Source organism: Salvelinus sp. IW2-2015, linkage group LG4q.2 (genome assembly GCF_002910315.2).
Source record: "Salvelinus sp. IW2-2015 linkage group LG4q.2, ASM291031v2, whole genome shotgun sequence".
In the NCBI taxonomy this organism is placed as follows: Eukaryota; Metazoa; Chordata; class Actinopteri; order Salmoniformes; family Salmonidae; genus Salvelinus; species Salvelinus sp. IW2-2015.
Genome location: NC_036843.1, coordinates 15077989 through 15099572, shown reverse-complemented (window position 1 = coordinate 15099572; position 21584 = coordinate 15077989). Strand labels below are relative to the sequence as shown.

Sequence of the window (21584 nt, the reverse complement as noted above, 5' to 3'; positions counted from 1 at the left end):
CAGTAATCAACGTTTCTAACTGTAGAGTTTCCTGTTAAAGAGACTTTTAATATTTTACAGCCCTTAAATGTGCCTATAATGGTGTTAATAGCCACATTGTTTATTAACAACATTTTAGTGCAAGGGAGGCATTAAGCCAATAGTGAGGAGAAGGTGATGGGGGGTATACAGTACATAACCTGCATCCGACCCACAGGCGGCACTAAAATATTGTGACCGCAGCGCAACCCGCCGTAAGGAGAGACTGCTGTCGCAACCCAACCATGTCTGCATAGAATTCAACCACGACCAATTCGCTAACCACTAATATCATAAATATTATAACAGCCAGTAGCCTATACCTTACCATGAATGTGCCTACTGTAGTTCGTGCCACTCTCAAATGGCAGTAAAATTACTTGATTTGAAAAAGGTTGAGAATCCCTGTGATAGCCTAAGCAGTTATGATAAATCTCATGTGGTGATTAATAGTAATTCACAAGTATAATGCATCTTTGAATTTCTCTTAAACTATGGTGTGATGACAAATGGTGGCAAGGCCTCAACACAAGCCGCCTGGAAAGACGTCTGGTTTGGGATGCCCTTAACATATTTTTTTTCCTAGGTGCTCAAACTGCCCCAGGTGTTTTTCTCTGTTGTATGGCAACATTTTATCACACTCATTATTCACGGTTTGACTTCTTTAAAGCCAGGCTCTACATCTTCACTAGGCTCAGAACATATGTCACATGAAAAGATGAGGCGGTAGTTACAAATGGAAATGGGTTTTCCTATGGGACTGAGTTATCAGTACCATAGTATCCCTACTAAGTCTTAGTCACCATTTTTTGGGTGGATGCTGAAACTAAGAGGGTAACGTGTTTGTACCCCGCCTCAAACGTTGAGTGACTGGCGACATGGGTTGGACATGGATAGAAAGGTTTCTAATGCCTTTTAATGGATATGTGTATCATTAATGCAGCTCTGTATCTGTTCAGTGCCTTACAGCAGGAGTGTCAAAGTCAAATGTTAGGACTGCATATTGGTGATGGAAAAACATTGTTAAATGTTTATGTAGCCTATATATCGCTGCAACTCCCGTACGGAACTTGGGAGAGGCGAAGGTTAGGAGCCGCGCCTCCTCCGAAACACAACCCAGCCAAGCTGCACTGCTTCTTGACACAAAAGCCAGCCGCACTAATGTGTCGGAAGAAACACCGTACACCTGGCGACCGTGTCAGCCGGCCAAACCCTCCCCTAACCCGGACAACGCTGGGCCAATTGTGCGCCGCCCCATGGGTCTCCCGGTCGCGGCCAGCTGCGACAGAGCCTGGACTCAAACCAGGATCTCTGGTAGCACAGCTAGCACTGATTTAGACCACTGCGCCACTCGGGAGGCCCAACTATGCATAGACAATAAACAGCGAGTAGCAGCAGTGTAAAAACAAAGTGGGGGTCAATGTATGGTTCCTGCCACCGGTCTGCTCGCATTTGCCAGTTATTGTCAGGTATGTGGATGATCAGGGCTTTATTCAGGAACGTTTCTTGAGCTACTTTGATATTTGTATTTTTTATTTAACCTTTATTTAACTAGGCAAGTCAGTTAAGAATAAATTCTTATTTGCAATGACGGCCTACCCCAGTCAAACCCTCCGCTAACCCGGACGATGCTGGGCCAATTGTGCACCGCCCTATCGAACTCCCGATCAAGGTCGGTTGTGATACAGCCTGGGATCGAACCTGGTCTGTAGTAACTCCTCTAGCACTGAGATGCAGTGTCTTAGACAGCTGCTCCACTCAGGAGCAAGTGGGTGAGATGCGCAGTGCGTTTGACTTTGTGAATTCTGAGATGTCTGAGTTTAACTTAATTGAGAAACTTGTTGCCCAAACCTATGATGGCACTGCTGTAATGGAATGTATTTGCTATTTGTATTTACAACTAAGTCCTCTTCTGGTTCCTGATTTAAGTGGTGATCTCCACTCAACTACCAGTGTCAACTCTCTCCTGACATGAACTAAAGCCGCGTCTCATGTGCTCTCTCATCCACTAGCACATTGAATGTTTCCTCTCCAAGCACTGAGTAGACATGTCAAGTCAAACACATACACAAACACATTATTACACATCAATGATTTTACTCCTTGCTTGGACTAACTCATTCTTATGTCTTTTGTCTAACTGTGTAGTGTGTTGTGTTATTGTTTTTTGTCTTCCCAGTCAAATCTTGTCCTGCCTTCAGTAGAAGAGTTGAGCTGTTCTCCAACACATCCATCCAAGATGAGCCTGTCCTGCACTGAAGCCTCTGAACACCTCAACTCATGCCTCATTCAATCACTGCTGCGATCCCTTCCCAACACTTTGTAAGTAGCCCTCTCATTCCCCTTCCCCATAATGTTGTACTATAAATGTATTTATTAAATGCTTTGAATAATTCGTATTTGAAGATTTGTGAAAACACGCGTTGTCGTCTCAGTGCGGTCCGCTCCGTGGGTCTCCCATCCTCCATTCAAGTCACCAGCCTCCACTGACTTACTTAACCCAATAATCTGGCAATTGCATTGACTGCATTAGCAAGCGGTTTATACAAGCGGGGGCCTAAAATGTCCTCTGAGCCTCATGTTTGACCCCTGCTCTAGAGGTCCTCAATACAATGCATACCCATAGTGTAATGGAGAATATTGATGGCTTGTTGACTTGTTGACTGCTTGGGTGGGCTCTGGCAAATTTTCTATCTGGATCGTTTTCATCTGCCTGATGGGAATATTACATTTACAAATGAATAAATAAATACATTGAGACATTTTCATATGCTTTGTTGTTCATCTAGATGATGATGGTGTTTCTATAAAGCAATATAAACCTCTCATTACCTTTCTCTGTCTTCAGGATTATATATTAAATGGTGAATTTCACCATAAGTGTGCTGTCACCAATCTACCTGTCATCCCCACATGAGTTCAGCTGGTCCAGCTTTCCATAACTGTACTTTCCACCTGATGTCACTTACCAGCCGAGACAGCTGACGCACGTAGACATGACACCATATGCCATGGAGACTGGAGAGTGAGCCCTAGGAAGGCTCCATCCTTCCCTATCTCCAGCCCCCTCCTCTTTCCTAGTCAGAAAACCGACAGAGCAGGCGTATAGCAGGGAGTGTGGGCATACAGTATGAATGGATCCTGAGGAGTCCCCAGGCTATTGCTGTCTTATGAGGTGCAAGAGAAGTACGTGAGGAGAGCTTTAGTGCAGCTCTTAACCCACACTGTCACTTAACAACCGCGGCAGGGCTGCACAAGGCTCTCCACGCGCTCCGTGGCCAGGTGGCTTGCACACCAACGTTTTACGACCGGGGGAACACCTGCTTTCTAACAGTGCACTGGGTCTGGCCTGGCACCGTGTGGCATGTCAGCCCATTGGACCTTGTTAAAGAGGGTGTTAGGGCGGGCTGGACGCCACTGACCAAGTTCCATGCCGTTCCCAGAACCTTCTGTGAACCTCCCTTCTCTCTTTCCTACTCCTTTCATTTCTCACCTCCAGAACAATAAAAAAGGAAGGTAATATCTATAAAACGACTAAGGCTGGAAGGTTTAGTCGTTGACAAATTGTTCCTGTTTCGGAAAAACCATTTGGTTTCCTTAGTTCCAGGGTAAAGCTGGTCATCTGAGCTTGTGTGTTCTTTACCAAATGTTTCACTGTGTCAGGAGTTTGACTTCAGGAGTTGACTTCAGTAAACATGTGTGTGTGTGTATGCATGCGTGCGTGTTTTCTTACACAGAACAGACTGAACATTCATTCACAAGTGAAGTGTACGTGTCATGTTGGTTCCATCTCTGGTGCAGAACATGTAAAACATTAACCTTCCTGCTCTGTCACATTTGGCGCTCAGGTGTTTAGAAATCAGCCCCTTTCACTGTGACATCTTAAGTCCACTCCGTCCGTCCATCCTCTCTGTCCATCACAGCAAAGCAGAGCCAGATGCTGCAGGTTCAAGGACTGTCCTGACCTGTCCGCAGGGGCCGGTCGTGTGTGTCCTAAGCAAACAATTCCTAAGAAAAGTGTAAAACAACACATTTCACTGCACCTATCCGATGTATGTGACAATAGATGGGTTAGCTGACAACGTCACGAAAATGATGTACACGCTTCAATGGGGCAGAAGTGTGTGTGTGTGTGTGTGTTGTTGTGATTCTGGATGGCCAGAGAGCTAGCAACTGTTCTAAGAAGCTGCCATGTGAGGGATCGTATGCGGCTCGTTTCAGCTAGTTCCATCTTGTTCTTGATACCATGTCTTGTTTGGAGGTGTTTTGAATGAGTCACGTTAGCTAACCAACAACTGTAACAATGTATTTGAGAGACAACAAGTGCTCATTGTGGAAATGTATTTGTTTTCAATAGACATTGGAGACAAAATATTTGTATTTATTTCACCTTTATATAGATAACAATCTAAGCCAATCCTATTTTGCCTCATAGTTGAGCACGTATCGGTTTGGTTACTAAACAACCAGCCCGTCTTTAAAAACAAATCTATAAATAAAAACTTGTGTAGGTGTGTTAGAGATAGATGAAGAGTCAAATGTGTGTGTCTGTGCATGCATGTGGTTGTCTAGGTGTGTTTGCGTGTGTTATTAGTGGTTATGTTAGTTAGTATTTTTTCTGTGTTTAACGACCAGCCTCTTCCTTCCGCATTCTTTAGAACATTCCTCTGTTCCTCTGGAAGAGGAGCTGCTTCCCATCAAAACTACCTCTTTACACATCAAAGCTCACCTGTGTCCCTCTGTGCACCTCTTTCTCTCTGTCTCTGTTTCACGCTCACACATACTTCATTTTCTGTCACACTCAGACTCACACTACCACATATTGGTATCTTTCAACAGCTTCATTAATCTATAGCTACAAGGCTACATTGGTAGGTAATACGTTTTAATCAGTTAACTGTAACTACATGTGATTTTTATTTAATCGTTCTTTAACTAGGCAAGTCAGTTAAGAACAAATTCTTCTTTACAATGACGTCCTAACCTGAACGACGCTGAGCCAATTGTGCGCCGCCCTATGGGACTCCCAATCACGGCCGGTTGTGATACAGCTTGGAATTGAACCAGGGTTTGTAATGACGCCTCTAGCACTGCGATGCAGTGCCTTAGAACGCTGCGTCACTCGGGAGCCCCTAAAGTAATTATTTATCATGGTAGGGCCATAAACAATAACTATTCATGCTGCATATTCTAAGAAAGTTTCAAATCTCACCTTTCTGGTTAAGATAGTTATAAATTGCTGAGGTGTCGTCACTTTTGAGGACACAATACAAATATGATAAAAAATATGAAGATTTTTATGATTAATTTCCTATTCAACAAAGCGGTATGAATAAGGCTTGAAATGACTTATATGCTTTCTAAATATAGTATAATCAAATAATAAAACAACTAACTATACCATTTTACTTTCCTTATAATTGTAAAATACATATTTGGATGTTTGGTGTTTGAAAGAAAGTGCATATTTTCAGAAGGTCTCTTGATCAAAACATCTGACCCCACTGCTGTAAACGTTGGACAGAGCTCTAGCTTGGCTCCGTGAACTCGTTAGGAACATGCCTTTCGTCTCATATTAATCTTGTTCGTCTATGACAAACTAAAAGTGTTTTTTGTTTAAAATCTATGAATTTTTTTAGATGACTTTGATAAAGTTAGTTATAAATCTATCTTTGAACATGCTAGAGTGACGGAACCAATCTCGCCTGCTGGGCTATGATGTAAGGATTGTGGGCACATGACAGTGGCTGTGACGTGGAGTTCAGCCAGGAGTTGATGGTCCGTCAGAAGAGCGAATGAAATAGGAGGGACATCTAAGCTTCAAGTGGTGTTAGATTTCACATCCTACTTCACACAGGCAAAAGAGACATACTACTGTGTCCATGAGAACGAAGGCTACCACTCAATGCAAGCTATTTTGATCTACGGTGTCCATAGATTGATTTATAAGTGAAAATCACAGTTGGAAGCGGTACCAGAACCATGCATGTCCCTTAAACAGGGGACTTTACATTAAAGTATTGCCGAAGCGGGCCATGAAAATTGAATATTAATGTTAATTGTTTTTCAATGATAGGGAGAGCCTCTAATGAATGCCACAGGTTTCACAGCAGTAGATCACTGTTAAAGCACGCTATTATGTTATCTCTGAAGTACAACATGTGGTTGCTTCCCCCGTCCCCCTCCCCATGTCAAAACAGCAGCCTTTCTTCCTACTGCCCTGTCGTCAAGGGGATACCTAAGTATTTTAGTGAGTTTGTTTCACTCACGTTGGAGGACGGCATTTCTCTCTTCCTCTCTCTAACGCTCTCACTCTCTCTCTTGGCCCCTTTTACCCCTAAATCTAGACATATCCCTCCTCCACCTCTCCCCCATCCATTCCCTATGTCCCCGATGTACTCCTTGAAAAGGTGTTAAACCTCTGGGTTCCCATAAGGATCTCTGGAGCTAGTTAATCAATCCCTGCTTTGAACTGGTAAGAAAAATACAATTCCAACAACCACAAAGGATGCATAGTAAGTCCACATCCAATCTGTGGGGCTTGCTCTCTCTGGGTCATAGACTGGCTGTTAGGTAGAGGTTTATCACTCTTTCAGCCTGCTGCTGGCCAAACAGGGGCAGGTGTTTCCTGTTTCCTAATACTGGTGTTCTGACACATGTATTTTCTCTCGCTCTCTCTTTTTCTCTCTCCTTTTATTTGTTCTCCATCTCATGTAATCACATGCATTGCCCATGTCACGCCTTCTCTTTTCCTGGACATCTCATCGCTTTTACCACTTTCACACGCATGCTCTCACCAACAGTATATTTCTATCTGTCTCTCTTTCCAACTGTTTTGTCTTTAATGCCTTTGCTCCGTCACTCAAGCAACTCCTTCTTCACATAGTGCCCCCTGGCAGCACTAGTGTAGCATAACATAAGAGCTCCACACAACTTTAAACTCTAGACTGAATGTTGGAATAATAGATACAGTGCCTGCACATTGTCAACAAGTTTGGGAAAAGATCTAAAACCAAATTCATTGTATTTATTAAAACATGATGCCCTAAAAGTCCAATAGTGCATCTTTAAACTGAAGTCATTAACTTTTACTGCCTCAGAAACCCGGATCCGGGAGCACCCCCCACCCCCCACACACTGATTAGCATAGCTAGCATAGCTTCAAAAGTAGATAGTAGCATCTAAATATCATTAAATCACAAGTCCAAGCCACCTAATGAAAGATACAAATCTTGTGAATAAAGCCACCATTTCAGATTTTTAAAATGTTTTACAGGGAAGACACAATATGTAAATCTATTAGCTAACCACGTTAGCAAAATACACCACTATTCTAACTCCATCAGTTTCTTACTCCTTCAGGTGCTATCACCAATTCGGCTCAACTAAGATATTGATAGCCAATAACCTATAAAAAAAACCATCAGATGACAGTCTGATAACATATTCATGGTATAGGATAGTTTTTGTTAGAAAAAAGTGCATATTTCAGGTAGAAATCACAGTTTACAATTGCACCGACCATCACAAATTGACTAGAATTACTAGATAGAGCAACGTGTATGACCAATTTACTCATCATAAAACATTTCATAAGAATAGACAAAGCATAGCAATGGAAAGACCCAGTTCTTGTGATTTCAGACCATATTTCAGATTTTCTAAGCGTTTTACAGCGAAAACACAATAAATCGATAAGTTAGCATACCACATGTGAAAACGTTACAAGAGCATCGATTCCAGCCAAAGAGCGCTATAACGTAATCACCGCCAAAATATATTAATTTTTTCACTAACCTTCTCAGAATTCTTCCGATGACACTCCTGTAACATCATTTTACAATATACATATACAGTTTGTTCGAAAAGGTGCATATTTAGCCATACAAAACCGTGGTTACACAATAAAAATACTAGGAAATCAAGCCTCAATATGTCTGACGTCATCTATCAGAGTGATCTAGTTTAATTGAAAGCTAATCATATACTTGACTAAAAAATACAGGGTTGACAGCAATCGAAAGACAAATTAGTTCTTAATGCAACCGCTGATTTACATTTTTAAAATTATCCTTACTTTTCAATACAGGGTTGGCCAAGTGAAGCTATACCAAACAAAATGGCGAATTATGCGTTTAAAATATTTCGACAGAAACACGGTTTATCATATTAAATATTGCTTACTTTGAGCTGTTCTTCCATCATATTCTTGGGCAATGTATCCTTTCTATGTTATAAACGTCTTTTGGTCGATAGATGTCCTCTGTCCTTCGAAATGTCCACCACCAACGACCGACTCCCTAAAACGTGTCCAAACTTTCAGAACGCACAACAAAGAAATTCCTCAYAATCGCACTAAACGGATATAAATTGATATAAAACGGCTCAAATTAACTACATTATGATGTTTTTAACAACTATAACGACTGAAAACATGACCGGAGAAATATTGCTGGTTAGAAAACGACTTGGAACGAGACAGGTCCGATGGCCTTCACGCTTGAGGCGCAAGTTGAGAAAGGGCGGTCTCTGTACATTTTGGTCATTTATAATGGCTGTGAACGTCCCATCGATTTCATTGAAAACGTGATGACGTACAGACACCCAGAGGAAGACGTAGGCAGTGTCGGTTTCTTCATAGCATTCACTGTGGCCTTATAAACAGACCCCAGATCAGAGGTAAAAATTTCTGAAATCTGAACCCTGTCATGAAAAGTGCTGTAGAAATTGTTCTGTACCACTCAGAGACAAAATTTCAACTCCTATAGAAACTATAGACTGTTTTCTATCCAATAATAACAATAATATGCATATTGTACGATCAAGAATTGAGTACGAGGCAGTTTAATTTGGAAATGTAAAAAAAAAAATAATGCTAACAGCTCCCCCTATTGACAAAAGGTTAAAAAGCTGAAGACAGATAATGGTCCTGTCACGTTCCTGACCTTATTTCCTTTGTTTAGTCTTTGTTTAGTTGGTCAGGACGTGAGCTGGGTGGGTGTAGTCTATGTTATGTGTTTCTATGTTTAGGTTGTCATTTGGCCTGATATGGTTCTCAATCAGAGGCAGGTGTTTTACGTTATATTAAGGTAGCCTGTTTTCACTGTTTGTTTGTGGGTGATTGTTCCTGTTCGTGTGTTCATGTGTTCTATGTTCTCTAGTTCAGGACTGTAGCTTCGTTGGTTTTCGTTTGTTTATTGTTTTGTTCGTATTGAAGAAGTATTCTAATAAATATGGATACATACCACGCTGCGCTTTGGTCCTCCTCTCTTTCTACCGACGGAAGCCGTTACAGGTCTATAAATGTCATGGAACATCTATGCTTCTAGATTTATTGTAAGACACACAGACTAAATGAATGCATAGGAGAATGTCCCAAGAAGGAGGTTTAAGTTGGGTATGACTAACATCCTTTCTTCTACARGTTCTTGTGCAGGTGGTGAAATCCGTGATGCGGTTCCCCACCATTGAGCGCATGGCGGTGACCCCTCAGGGCAGGCTGTTGACCCCGGTGCTGTGCCACCTGCGGCTATGTAGTTTACCTGCCCGTCTTCCTCCTCTCTCTGCTGCCTAAAGTATTCTCTTCTGTCCAGTAGTCACTTCCCCAATAAAACTGCATCTGAATCTCATGTTGTGTCGCGGCACTGAATCAGTTGATACACGTCATAATTTATCCAGTCTTTTGAAAGAAGAAATAATATATATCTGTTTTGACAAAGGAAGCCCTACATTACTGTAGCATCAGGAAATACAATGTTTGCAATTAGGTTTACATAAAGCAAAGCTAATCCCAGCCGGGAGTGGCTACCAAGAGGAGGATGGCATATTTTATTATTATTATAATATTATTTATTACAACTTCTAGAATATATCCCCTCTTAATTTGCCAGATGATGGCTGGGGATTTGGGTACGAGTGGAAGTAATTAAGACAGCTTCTAGGAGAAGGAGAAGAGCCGGCCATCCCTCCTTCCTGCATAGAGCGGAGGAAAGCAAAGCCTGGCTCACTCGCTCTTTCTGTCGGGTTTGAAGTGTGCTATGTTTTCCTCCTCAGTCTGTCCTGGGAGGCGAGAGATTGATGTTGTGGCGGCCCGAGGGCCTGTGCCAAAAAAAGCTCTCTCTAGCCAAGTAGCCATGCTGTGTCTCAGCCTCAGAAGCTTCTTCCTTCTTTCTCCCTCAGTCTCTTCTGTGAGGTCAGAAAGCATCTTATTTTTCTTGTCACTGCTGAGCATGTTTTTAATCATTAGCACTTCCCTTTAATTAGCTTTTGGAATTTTTTATTCCCTCATGGTCCTTTTTTTTGTGCGTTTTCCTGCTCAATTAATTATACTCTGACTAGTTAAAGAAGATGTTAAACATCCTCAATTCTTATTAGTTGTATACCTTTTTTCTAAAATAAAAAAGTTACTTGATTTCTAAAGGCAAGTTGGAATAGTTGTTCCTTATTGGTTTTACACTATTGAACATTGGCCCCTTTCTATAATGGAATGCTGTAGTGTTTCTCTGTCATGTGTGACATATATAATAACTGGCCAGTTGACAGGCCTAATTAACAAAACATGTTGCGATTAGATGGAACTTCCTGCGTACATTTCAGCGTTTATTTTTCCTGAAATCCCTTGCAAGGAAGGGGAACACGTTGATGTGTTGATGCTGAAGGAGGGTTCTGGGTGCCCAGTAGCAGGCAGTCGCAGACCGCCACCATTCTTATACGACTTTGAAGGGATAGCAATAGCCTGAGCTCCATTTCCAAGCTTGTACTGCTCTAGACAATTGAGTCGATCATAAAGTGTATCCTAATGCTAATTATTATACAATAAGAAATATATTGAATGTTATTCACATTTTCTTTGAAATATTAATATTATTTATAACAGTAGATTTCCTGTTTTGATGTAGTTTTTGATGACAGCTTTGCACTCTTGGCATTCTCTCAACCAGCTTCACCTGGAATGCTTTTCCGACAGTCTTGGAGTTCCCACATATGCTGAGCACTTGTTAGAAGATGAGAAGATTTTTCTTTAACAAGTCGGACGCAAAGGATTTACTCCAGACACCCGACAAGGCCCTCGTCCCTGTCATTCTCAGGAGAAAGAGACGGAGATATTGGGGACGTAGGTCTGGGTGCCTTGTAAGGATCCGACAACGAGTAGGTAATCTGCCTTTTCCATTGGTCCTATTAGCCAACGTACAATCATTGGATAATAAAATAGACTAACTACGAGCACGAATATCCTACTGTACCAACGGAACATTAAAAACTGTAATATCTTATGTTTCACTGAGTCGTGGCTGATCGACGACATGAATAACATACAGCTGGCACGTTTTATGCTTTTTCATCAGGATAGAACAGCCACCTCTGGTAAGACAAGATCTAAGTATATTTGTAAACAACAGCTGGTGCACGAAGTCTCGAGGTTTTGCTTGCCTGAGGTAGAGTATCTCAAGAGAAAGTGTTAGATCACACTATTTACCAAGAGTTTTCATCTATATTCTTTGTAGCTGTCTATTTACCACCACAAACCGATGCTGGCCGCACTCAATGAGCTGTATACCCCCATAAGCAAACAGGAAAACGTTCATCCCGAGGCTGCGCTCCTAGTTCCGGGGATTTTAAAGCAGGGAAACTTAAATTCCTTTTACCTAATGTCTACCAACATGTTAAATGTGCAACCAGAGGGGAAAAAAACTCTAGACAACCTTTACTCCACACACAGAGACGTGTACAAAGCTCTCCCTCGCCCTCCATTTGGCAAATCTGACCATAACTCTCCTCCTGATTCCTGCTTACAAGCAAAAACTACAACAGCAGGAAGCACCAGTGACTCGGTCAATAAAAAAGTGTTCCGATGAAGCAGTTGCTAAGCTACAGGACTGTTTTGCTAGCACAGACTGGAATATGTTCCCGGGATTCTTCCGATGGCATTCACTGCCTTCATCAATAAGTGCATCGATCACGTCATCCCCACAGTGACTGTACGTACATTCCCCAACCAGAAGCTATGGATTACAGGCAACATCCGCACTGAGCTAAAGGGTAGAGCTGCCGCTTTCAAGGAGCGGGACTCTAACCCAGAAGCTTATAAGAAATCCCCCTATGACCTCAGACGAACCATCAAACAGGCAAAGCATCAATACAGGACTAAGATTGAATTGTACTACACCGGCTGCGACGCTCGTCTGATGTGCCAGGGCTTACAAACTATCACAGACTACAAAGGGAAGCACAGCCGCGAGCTACCCAGTGACACGAGCCTACCATTACTTCTATGCTCGCTTCGAGGCAAGTAACACTGAAACATGCATGAGAGCATCAGCTGCTCTGTAGCCGATGTGAGTAAGACCTTTAAACAGGCCAACATTCACCAGGCCGCAGGGCCAGACGGATTACCAGGACGTGTACTCCGCTGACCAACTGACAAGTGTCTTCACTGACATTTTCAACCTGTCCCTGGCTGAGTCTGTAATACCAACATGTTTCAAGCATACCACCATAGTCCCTGTGCCGAAGAACACTAAGGTCACCTGCCTAAATGACTACCGACCCGTAGCACTCACATCTGTAGCCATGAAGTGCTTTGAAAGGCTGGTCATGGCTCACATCAACACCATTATTCCAGAAACCCTAGACCCACTGCAATTTGCATAACGCCCAACAGAGCCACATATGATGCAATCTCTGTTGCACGCCACACTGCCCTTTCCCACCTGGACAAAAGGAACACCTATGTGAGAATGCTATTAATTGACTACAGCTCAGCATTCAACATCATAGTGCCCTCAACTCATCACTAAGCTAAGGACCCTGGGACTAAACACCTCCCTCTGCAACTGGATCCTGGACTTCCTGACTGGCTGCCCCCAGGTGGTAAGGGTAGGTAACAACACATCTGCCACGCTGATCCTTAACACGGGGCCCCTCAGGGGTGCGTGCTCAGTCTCCTCCGGTTCTCCCTCTTCACTCATGACTGCATGGCCAGAAACGACTCCATCACCATAAGTTTGCCGATGACACAACAGTGGTAGGGCTGATCACTGACAGCGATGAGACAGCCTATAGGGAGGAGGTCAGAGACCTGGCTGTGTGGTGCCAGGATAACAACCTCTTCCTCAATGTGATCAAGACAAAGGAGATGATTGTGGACTACACGAAAAGGAGGACCAAGCACGATGAGGACCAAGTCCAATGAGGACCTCATTCTCATCGACGGGGCTGCAGTGGAGCAGGTTGAGATCTTGAAGTTCCTTGGTGTCCACATCTCCAACAAATGATCATGGTCCAATCACACCAAGACAGTCGTGAAGAGGGTACGACAAAGCCTATTCCCCGTTAAGAGACTGAAAAGATTTGGCATGTGTCCTCAGATCCTCAAAAAGTTCTACAGCTGCACCATCGAGAGCATTCTGACTGGTTGCATCACTGCCTGGAATTGCAACTGTCTCCGACCGCAAGGCACTACAGAGGGTAGTGCGTACAGCCCAGTACATCACTGGGGCCAAGCTTCCTGCCATTTAGACCTTCTATACTGGCCGGTGTCAGAGGAAAGCCCTAAAACTCCAGCCACCCTAGGCATAGACAGTTCTCGCTGGTACCACACAGCAAACGGTACCGGAGCGCCAAGTCTAAGTCCAAAAGGCTTCTTAACAGCTTCTACCCCCAAGCCATAAGACTGCTGAACAGCTAATCAAAGGGCTACCCAGACCTCTCAATTTACGCTGCTGCTACTCTCTGTTATTATCTATGCATAGTCACATTACCTCTACCTACATGTACAGTTGAAGTCGGAAATTTACATACACTTAGGGTGGAGTCATTAAAACTAGTTTTTCAACTACTCCACAAATTTCTTGTTAACAACCTATAGTTTTGGCAAGTCGGTTAGGACATCTACTTTGTGCATGACACAAGTAATTTTCCCAACAATTGTTTCCAGACAGATTATTTCACTTATAATTCACTGTATCACAATTCCAGTGGGTCAGAAGTTTACATACACTAAGTTGACTGTGCCTTTAAACAGCTTGGAAAATTCCAGAAATGGATGTCATGGCTTTAGAAGCATCTGATAGGCTAATTGACATAATTTGAGTCAATTGGAGGTGTACCTGTGGATGTATTTCAAGGCATACCTTCAAACTCAGTGCCTCTTTGCTTGACATCGTGGGAAAATCAAAAGAAATCAGCCAAGACCTCTGAAAAAAATCGTAGACCTCCGCAAGTCTGGTTCATCCTTGGGAGCAATTTCCAAATGCCTGAAGGTACCACGTTCATCTCTTCAAACAATAGTACGCAAGTATAAACACCATGGGACCACACAGCCGTCATACCGCTCAGGAAGGAGACACGTTCTGTCTCCTAGAGATTAACGTACATTGGTGCGAAAAGTGAAAATCAATCCCAGAACAACAGCAAAGGACCTTGTGAAGATGCTGGAGGAAACGGGTACAAAAGTATCTATATCCACAGTAAAACGAGTCCTATATCGACATAACCTGAAAGGCCGCTCAGCAAGGAAGAGACCACTGCTCCAAAACCGCCATAAAAAAGCCAGACTACGGTTTGCAACTGCACATGGGGACAAAGATTGTACTTTTTGGAGAAATGTCCTCTGGTCGGATGAAACAAAAATAGAACTGTTTGGTCATAATGACCATCGTTATGTTTGGAGGAAAAAGGAGGCAGCTTGCAAGCCGAGGAAAACACCATCCCAACCGTGAAGCACGGGGGTGGCAGCATCATGTTGTGGGGGTGCTTTGCTGCAGGAGGGACTGGCGCACTTCACAAAATAGATGGCTTCATGAGGTAGGAAGATTATGTGGATATATTGAAGCAACATCTCAAGAAGTTAAAGCTTGGTCGCAAATGTGTCTTCCAAATGGACAATGACCCCAAGCATACTTCCAAAGTTGTGGCAAAATGACTTAAGGACAACAAAGTCAAGGTATTGAAGTGGCCATCACAAAGCCCTGACCTCATTCCTATAGAAAATATGTGGGCAGAACTGAAAAGCGTGTGCGAGCAAGGAGGCCTACAAACCTGACTCAGTTACACCAGCTCTATCAGGAGGAATGGGCCAAAATTCACCCAATTTACTGTGGGAAGCTTGTGGAAGGCTACCTGAAACGTTTGACCCAAGTTAAACAATTTAAAGGCAATGCTTCCAAATACTAATTGAGTGTATGTAAACTTCTGACCCACTGGGAATGTGATGAAAGAAATAAAAGCTGAAATAAATCACTCTCTCTACTATTATTCTGACATTTCACATTCTTAAAATAAAGTGGTGATCCTAACTGACCTAAGACAGGGAATTTTTACAAGGATTAAATGTCAGGAATTGTGAAAAACTGAGTTTAAATGTATTTGGCTAAGGTGTATGTAAACTTCCGACTTCAACTGTATGTTAACGTGGGCTATTTTGAGCACTTTTCTCTTGGGATCTTTACTTGTTTTTATTGCTTTACTGGGATGCTTCGCAGAAGTAGAAATGCTCATGTTCCTACTAGGGCGCACCGCCTCAGTGCTAACAGTTTAAATCTGGTTCATAGCTGTAGGATCAGCAGAGGCATTCAGGGCAGTTAGAGAGACATAAATTCGCTTCCTTACATTGTTTTTTTTACCAACGCCCCTGGTATAATGTACATTTGCTGAAGAATTATGACAACTCACTGTCACAATGGTAGGGATTAACTGAGCTGGGCTAGGGTCATTGATAAGTCATTGTCTCAACGCAGCCTTATAATGCAATGAAAGGATCCAGGAACCCAAATGATTTGGGTGGATCGCATCCTCCTTATGTTTTGTTTCGAAATTGTCAACAAAACTTACACCCATTGAACTGCAATAATCACATAGACAATTGTGAAGAGAAAGAATCCTGCTAAAGAATTCAATGCCACGATTCAGAGGGCACAGGGCCAGATATGATGGGTATTGTATTAGTGTCTAGCAGAGACTCAATCAGCTCTTTAAAATACAGTTCAGAGCTGCCCTTCATAATGTCATTAAAACCTACATGGACTACGATAGAATTGATTTCCATGTCCTGACATAGTACATCCGGAAGCAGCTTAGGAATGTCATTTACTCAAGCTCTGGGATAGGACATGGTTTTTGCACCAGGAACAGTCACATTTCTTACTATGGAGCTGCCCAAAATCACGGCTGGCAAGAAGGACGGGGAAATCCGCCCACTCCCACGCTTCACAGGATTCGGAGAACACTTTATGGACAGGCGAGAGGCAGGATAACTTGAGCCTGTTGCTCCCGGCGCCTGGTGCAGGCCTCCGACAGATGGAGAAGCCCCGCTCGATTCAGAGCAGGGACGGAAGGTTGTCGACTTCGAAATCGTAGGGGTAGGCACAGCGGCCGCAGACACAGGCACCCCCAGTGACTAAGGTGCAGGAAGATCAGGCTCCAGGACGGCCAAACTATTCATTGTTTGTATCCTCTCTGGGCCTCTCATTGAGAGTGTAGACTGCTTTGCAGGAGGTCACTGTCTTCGGCTTCCACGGGTCGTGACATGCGACCATGGTTGATTGCCATGCTCCTCTTGCTGTGCTCCTTCGACTCTGCTGTCAGTTGGGGAAGCTCCTGGCAACACCGGCCAGTCGGATAACGACAAACGACAAGGCATCCAACAAGCGCGAACGCCATCCAGCCACCGGCATAGAAAAGGTGAACATTCCACTCTACGTTTTCCCCAGTTTCTTACGTAGGCTGGCAACCTGCATGATCAAGGAAACCCCCTAAAGCCTATAATCCTCAGCAAGCAAACAATTGCCGCATTGGAATTCATGAGTGATCCGGTTTGTCCAGAAACACAGCGTAGTAGATACACCTACAGCGCTGGAACCATTCATTTATTTCTCCAGACAAAGTGGGCTCCATTGCAAAACTCATCAGGGACTAACTTCGTTAGCTTGATGGCTAGCAGCTTACCGGCTCTGTCAATCAGGCTTCAACCTGTCTGTTAATCTGTTAAGCGGGATTCCGGGACAAGAAATAGCGGTACTAGCTGTTAAAAGCTAACTGCGTCGCCGAATTCACGCAAAAACAAGTTTGGTATTTATAATTAACGAATATTGGTTGTTTTAGTCAAAAATAACAAACCGAGTGTTTCCACCATACAGTGTTCAGCTGTGCAGTCTGATGACGTAGGCTCAGAGGAAAATGAGTTTGTGTAAACTGTCTCAACACCATAATATATGTTTGTTAACTTACCATTAAGAATTACCATGATAATTGAGCAGGAATGGGATGATTTGATTAACCAACATCTAGTCCTAGCTGATGGAGCTCGTATACATCCCATACCCCCAACATCCACACATGCTGGTCCCAGTTATGACCCATCTTTCCAAGCACCTCTGTGCAGTCAGACCGTTTGATTATTCTGTGCCGCCAGGGCCACAATAATATGCACCCTCTCTGATTGTCTGAGTGTGACTCACTCCCCATGGGTTATTGCAGCGAGTATCGTTAGCACTGCCACTACATGGGTGAGGTACTCTACCGAAATTCCTACCGGCTAGGTACGAGGTCGTCAAGGGTCTCATTAACAGCTTTGAGAAAATCCTTGTGTATTATGCTCACCCATTTGGGGGCTTTGGCTTTTGGACCAATCCTGCCAGGCAGGCTCTGACTCTCGAGAGTGCGGTGCTGATTTAGTGGGCTGCTTTAGTTCACCTTTCTGTAATGGCTGCGTAGGCTACTTGCAATAGGCCTATAAAACTGATAAGGACTTCTACTTAGAGGGTGGATTTCTCAGGTCGATGTCTAGGATATAGGGTTGGCACTGTTCCATCATTAAAGAAATTATATATTTGTATTTTAATTTTAGAATGTATATCCCATATCTTCGCAAAAGTGAAGACTCGCTCTGTCACAACTCCTGCTCGCAGACACACATGGGCTCTGGCATTTGTAACCATTTCCCTTACTGTTTTGATAATGTTACTTATTAACTGTACTTTGTCACCGACACTCCATCCCACCCATCTGTCTCTTGGAATACAAAAATGGTTTTGTCTTCAGTTTATTTGTACACATCTCATTGTTCTCTCATTCCTGCATGCCTTTTCTTGTTGCTGGTATTCCTCCTCGGTTTGCTGGTGAGTTGGCAATCTAGTCAGAGCCTGACTCCACAGCCTGTCTCTTCAGACTCCGTGGCCAAGTGGAACAGAGAAAGCTGCACATACATCAGGAGTACAGCAGGAAGGGGATTAAACTCCTAAGCAGGCAACCTTGCACCAGGTAGAGCAATGTCATCACTCAGCTGGAGGGAGACTGGCCTTGTTTCTGACACCTGTTTCTTCTTAAGGAAGTCCAAGTAGTGCAGTGAACAATATATCCTCTCCACATACTCCATACTGGGAAGAGCACTAACTCTTGCACTAACTTTCTTTGATAAGTGTAACGTTAATGTTTTACCGTCAATACCTGAACATAGGGTAAAGGTGACTGGAAATACCAACTTCGTCATCGCACTGGTCTTTGCTGACTGCATGAGATTTTCTACATTATAAATCTCATGCTACAGGTGGATTTACACCTCACAAAAACAGCTAAATTATAGCCTGTTTCAGGTGGTAGTGTGGCGCTATTGTAAGGCTGCTATAGCTACCTATTAGTGCTTGTAGCAGCAGTGAGACAGTGGTTTCAGTCTGATCTGTGCTACTGATCCTTTCCAGCCTTCTCTCCTCAGCCAGTCGCTAACGAGCCACATGTGTGAGGATCTGTATATTGGGCTGGAATGCCATGCCCTACCAAGTACAACCCCCCCATCCACCCCCCAACTCCACTGCTAGAGATAAGGGAGCTAGCAACAGCTGGGATGTCTCCCCCAGCAGATCCCTTCTGCAGATATGCAGGTTAGATTTTCCCTCTCCTTCGCTCTCATCTCTCTTCCCCCCTCTCTTTCTCTCTCTCACTCACTCAATCCCCCCCTCTGAGTTCCTTACTTGCATTTCTTCACATCTGTCTGTGTGCCTTCCTATTGCTCTTTGTCATCCCATCTGTTTTCCTTACTCTACTCTAATTCACCTTTTACTTACATGTAACTCAAGCTGCATCACAAGTCTTCCATTGATATTGATGCATGGTTTACCTTGACTTCCTCAAGTTTGGATTCTGCCCGCAGTCCTCAACCGTGTGTTACAGAAAGACCAGGAACTTAGCCTAGCAGCTACTATGTTCAAACTGGACATGTGAGTGGTTGGGGTAAACAGAAAATTTTAAACATAATATTGCTAATATCGGAGTGAACACATGCGTAGTTGGTTGCGGTGAACTTCCTTGGTGTGACACTCAAACCATGTTTTACATAAAGCCACACTATCAGATGTGCATACCATAAAGAGGAGTATCTTTATTTTGACACTGTATTGCTCCATAGGCAAAAGTAAGGCTGTGTAACTAAATGGAACTAGATTAACCAGTTCTGAGTGGTTGCACAATGGTGTGAAGAGAAAGTGTTCAGCTTGACAAGGCCTTTGGAACCAATGGGATGCTTTTATGAAGTTATTTACACACTCGGAAAAAGCTGGATTTTACATAGTGAAGATTTACGGAGAGAGTAAAAAATGTGTGTGGAATGTAGGAAGTAGCCCATAAAGATCCGGCTCAGCATCTGAAGATGGGCTCACAAACAGGAGTTACTGGTTTAGTTATTCTAGACAGCTATATGTTGATTTAGACAGGGTTACGGTGAGGTTTAAATGTTTCCTATCATTCAATCTATAATAGTACCCCCCTCCCTCCGTCTTTCAAGTCACGACCATGGGACTCAAGAGTCTCTGAAAGCTATGAAGCACTCATCTTAGATGTACAATTGAGTTGCTTATTCAATATCCAGAAGATAAACAGATATGCATTTGTCTTTCGTAATATAATATCACATTTTAATTTCATTTTCAAGACCGTCTACAGTATATTTTAGGAACTAATAAACGCTGTGGCCAGTTTATTAGGTAGACCACCCCGTTCACGAAAATTGATCGCTCCTACAGACAGTGAGACACGTGGCGGTGACTTGTTATATAAAGCAGGCAGACCGGCATCGAGGCATTCAGTTACTGTTTGGTTAAACGTTAGAATAGGCAAAACGAGTGACCTAAGCGACTTTGAGCGTGGTATGATCGTCGGTCCCAGGCATGTCAGATCTAGTATCTCAGAAACTGCTGCCCTCCTGGGCTTTTCACACACGATAGTGTCTAGGGTTTACAGAGAATGGATGCTTTTTGTTTGTCGCACCAGTCAGCGGCAGTCCTGTGGGCTAAAACAGCTCGTTGATGAGAGAGGTCGAATGAGAATGGCAAGAATCATGCAAGGTAACAGGCGGAACACAAACAGACAAATAACGGCATAGTATAACAGTGGTGTGAAGAACGGCATCTCAGAACACAACTCGTCGGTCCTTGTCACAGATGGGCTATTGCAGCAGACGACCACATCGGGTACCACTCCTATCAGCTAAAAACAAGAAGAAGCGGCTCCAGTGGGAATGCGATCACCAACACTGGACAATTGAAGAGTGGAAAACATCGCCTGGTCCAATGAATCCCAGTGTTCCTGTTGCGTCATGCTGATGACAGATTCAGGATTTGGTGTTAGTAGCATGAGTCCATGGACCCATCCTGCCTGGTGCCAACGGTTCAGGCTGGTGGCGATGGTGTGGGGAATGTTCTCCTGGCACACGCTAGGTGACTTCATACCAATTGAGCAGCGTTTGAATGCCACGGCGCATCTGAACATTGTTGCTGACCAAACCCATCTATGAGATGAGATTGAACGGCTGTTGGCAGCATGAATGTACCACCGTCCAATCTGCAGCAACTGCGTGACGCCATCACATCAGCATGGACCAACATCCATGTGGAACGTTTCTGACACCCTGTAGAATTGATGCCCCAAAGAATTCATGCTGTTCTGGGGGTCCGACCTGGTACAGTTTACCTAAGAAATTGGCCACTGAATTGTGTGTGCAGCACATCTTTTGAGATCCTTCAGGTTGTAGGGTGTCGCACAGTTTTCCCACAAATTTAGACACACATAAACACACTCGCACAATGCCTGCATTCACAAGGCCATTCTCTCCTGTCAGCCATTCCTCTGCAGCATAAATCAGAGAGCTAAATGTGACCCTCTTGTTGACGTGACGCTGTTGAAACTTACCGGGATCTCTGGGAGATGTACAATCTGCCTTACAACCCTGAACTAAATCCTCCAAATGTAGGAAATTACCTCAAAGACTAAACAACCCAGTGATATATGATAGAATCACATCCTCTTTACTGACTTGAACCTTTTGGTGTTTCACTCTCTCTGCCCCTTACCCTTGGCTTTTGGGTGGAAATAGGAAAAGCATTCTTTCTCTCCTGCCCTGTGCCAGGTACAAAGTGTGTGAAAACACTCCGAATACAAGGCGATACCGCTCACAGATTATGATTAATATACGCACGTTGCGGATGTGCAAACAGACCATCGCTTCCTTCTCCTCGGAACAGCAAAAGATAGAAAAATTAGGAGCTAGATAAGGGGACCTGAATCCCACCCCACACACA

The 21584-nt window shown here is 43.5% G+C and overlaps 1 protein-coding gene across 2 annotated transcripts in view; it reads left to right on the top strand.

Annotated features, from left to right (window-relative positions):
- LOC139027672 (lipid droplet-associated hydrolase-like) overlaps positions 1-9647 on the top strand; it is a 67152-nt gene extending 57505 nt beyond the window's left edge. For both annotated transcript variants that reach the window (XM_070443404.1, XM_070443405.1), the window contains 2 exons: positions 2198-2340; positions 9455-9647. In XM_070443404.1, coding sequence (XP_070299505.1) covers positions 2198-2340; positions 9455-9461 — 150 coding nt within the window. In that variant the 3' untranslated portion in view covers positions 9462-9647. The remainder of the gene's footprint in view (positions 1-2197; positions 2341-9454) is intronic.
- Positions 9648-21584: the final 11937 nt, after the last annotated feature.